This window comes from Papaver somniferum, unplaced genomic scaffold (genome assembly GCF_003573695.1).
Source record: "Papaver somniferum cultivar HN1 unplaced genomic scaffold, ASM357369v1 unplaced-scaffold_57, whole genome shotgun sequence".
NCBI classification, from domain to species: Eukaryota; Viridiplantae; Streptophyta; class Magnoliopsida; order Ranunculales; family Papaveraceae; genus Papaver; species Papaver somniferum.
In genome coordinates, this window is record NW_020648415.1 from 325,365 (window position 1) to 328,368 (window position 3,004).

The following is a 3,004-nucleotide window of genomic DNA, read 5'->3' on the forward strand; positions in this document are numbered from 1 at the left end:
TTCTAGATGGCCAACAGCAAAATCACACTATCTTCTACTTCTACTAATTAGTGTATGCAAGTGATGGTGTAAAAATGGGCCCAACGAGATAGCATTTGCATGTGCATTAACTCTCCACCATTGCTCTCTTTTTTTTCCTCCAACTCAAGCGCATGCAACACGATTATGGACGGATCCCCTCCAAACTCTATAAATACCAGCTCCCCATCTCCTAGCATCCTCACCGATTTATCATACACATTCTCTTCTGTCTAATATTAGCTTAAGAAATGGCTGTTCATAAGAGAGTAAGGAGCGTTGTTTTCATTCTGTTAGTAGGGTTGAGCATCTGTTCTGCTGCTAGAAATCTCCTTACTGTTCCTCCGGAGGAAGAAGCTGGCTTAGCTTTTCATTCTCGTCCAGCTGGAGTTGGATTAGTAGGAGAACATGGAGCAGGATATGGTGCTGGTGGTGGACAAGGTGGAGGTGCAGGTTATGGAGCTGCTGCTGGAGCACATGGTGGTGGAGGAGGTAGTGGTGGAGGCGGCGGTGCAGGATATGGTGCCGGTGGAGAACATGGTGCAGGGTATGGTGCTGGAAGTGGTAGTGGTGGGGATGCTGGATATGGTGCTGGAGGTGAAAATGGCGGTGGTGCGGGTGGCGGCGGTGGTAGTGGAGGTGGTGGTGGTTATGGAAGTGGAGGAGGGGCCGGTGGTGGTTCCGGTTATGGTGCTGGAGGTGAGCATGGTGCCGGTGATGGTGGCGGTGGCGGTAGCGGAGGTGGTGGTGGATATGGTGCTGGAGGAGATCACGGTGCAGGATACGGTAGTGGAGGTGGAGTCGGTGGAGGTGAAGGCGGTGGTAGCTCTGGAGGAGGGCATGGTGGTGGATACGGAAGAGGTGGTGGTAGTGGTTCAGGGTATGCCGCAGGAGGTGAACATGGAGCTGCCTATGGCAGTGGTGGTGGAAGTGGTGAAGGGGGTGGTCATGGTGGTGGTGGCTACTAAATTATACTACTATACAAAAATATCATCCCGGTTATTAAATTAATAGGCGAAACAAAGAAAGGACTGTTAATCATATTACCAGTTAATTAATTATGAATGGTTTGTAATATTATCAATTTATATCATAAATAAATAAAATGAACTTGAGCTAAAAGATCACATTAAAGTATTTTAATGTCTAGCTGCTGGGTATCAATTATGCCTTAAGAAACGATTGTGCTCTATCGTTTTATAACTGTGCTCTTAACGTTATAAGGTAGTCATCCTTGGACCTTGACTTGAAATGATACCACAACCTTCACACTTATAACCAAAGGACAGTTTCGTTATTGTTAACCCAAGGGCAATTGATGGCCGAATTGCAGAATATGGGGGATTGTTCGGTTGTGATTTTATCCTTCAAGGAAAACAAGGAATTATGTTGTCTGGAATTACATGGAATATTCAACCAAAGCTGAACTACCTATTGCCTATTTGGTCACATTTTATGTTTTGACAACATTTCTGTTCCAAATTCTAATAAGGAACTTCGTTGTTGCATGAGATTCTGCGCGGATAAATATAGATGTAATGATCCAGACCACATATTCGTCGTGTCAAATTGATATTTGTTTCGACGTGGTTTTTGCATGTATTATTCTTTATTTTGATTTTATGCCTCAAGTTAGGTGAATTATTCAAATCAACAAAAATGGTTTGAAAGAGCTAAAAGAAGTGATATATTATAAGTTTGGAAAGCCAAGATTAAATGGAGAATGGAAGAAAACCAGTTCACTCGGTCCACCTGCATCAGGCATACTAGGAGTCGCTACCTCCGTCCTGTAGGGAACCAAAATAGAATTCCAGCGAGCCAAAAATCACTGAAATCTGACATAAAATAAACAAGTTACGATTAAAACATCCACTGTTGGGCCTTTAAGGGGCCTGGACGAGAAGGAGAGCGGAGTTAAGTTTTGGGCTCGTCTTGGACAAATTTTTGTTGCCATAGTTTTGAATGAACCATATTTTAGGGATCATGATTTTTTTTGAGATCATGGTCTTATTAGGCCAACCTTTCTATACTTATAAGGGGTGTCCTAAAATTAAGTAAATACATATTTACCATTTACTTTAATTAAAATTAAAATTAACCTAATAACTATATAAATCTAATCATATATATCTGATCTAAACGAATGTATTAACCAAAATCAAAATCAAAATAAAAAACAAAACCAGTGGGAATCTATTCTCTTCCGCCTGGACATATATTGTATCACTTTTCCCATCGACCAATTTCTTGAACGGTAGAAGCATATCCATCACTCTAAAATTGATACCTACCGGTTGATTTGCTTGATATGTTTTGGTCTGCCCACAATCCCACTTCTCGTAATCTTCTCGGGTGAGATCTTATTTCTCAAATTGATTCGATTTTTGGATTTGGGGGTTTTAATTTAAACACCAACTAAAAGAAGGGTAAGATCAAATTTCTCAAATTGATTTGATATTCAGCTGAGATCCAGTCTAAAAAAGTGATTTGTGCTATCCATGGTGCTGGTTGGGTGCTTACAATGGATTTTGAGTATGTAGTTCATGAAAAAAGGGTTAAGACATGAGTTAGGGAGTACAGAGGAGGTGGAGTTTATGTTGGTATTGGGTTTTCCGTGGATAGGGAATCAGGGATGTTGCTATTGAATTATTGGGGCTATGATGAGTTACAATGATTGGGTTTGTTCTAAGATCTAGTTCTCAGGGAAAGATTGAGAAAAACCTCCCCGTAAACCCAGTTGGAAAAGTGATCTTTTGCCAATTTAATTGAAGATGAATAAATGATAATGAATGGTAATCAGTGTGGTGATCGCTGCAATAGTGATAGAGAGACGTGATGGTGGAGGACCGAAGATGCAGGGACGGTGATAGGGAGAAGGAGCAGATGGGTTTCCGGAACAAAGGCGTTTCTCTCAAAATAAATGGCTATTTTGCATTTGCCCCTCTTTAAATTATTAATTGGTGAAATCTCCTTTAACATGGATGTG

At 41.1% G+C, this 3,004-nt stretch overlaps 1 protein-coding gene across 1 annotated transcript; it reads left to right on the forward strand.

Moving 5' to 3' along the window:
* The first annotated feature begins 203 nt into the window (after window positions 1-203).
* Window positions 204-1,154, forward strand: LOC113343372 (glycine-rich cell wall structural protein 1.8-like). Its single transcript, XM_026587590.1, has one exon. The coding sequence runs from the start codon at window positions 270-272 to the stop codon at window positions 984-986; it is 717 nt and encodes a 238-aa protein (XP_026443375.1). The 5' UTR covers window positions 204-269; the 3' UTR covers window positions 987-1,154.
* The last annotated feature ends 1,850 nt before the right edge of the window (window positions 1,155-3,004 follow it).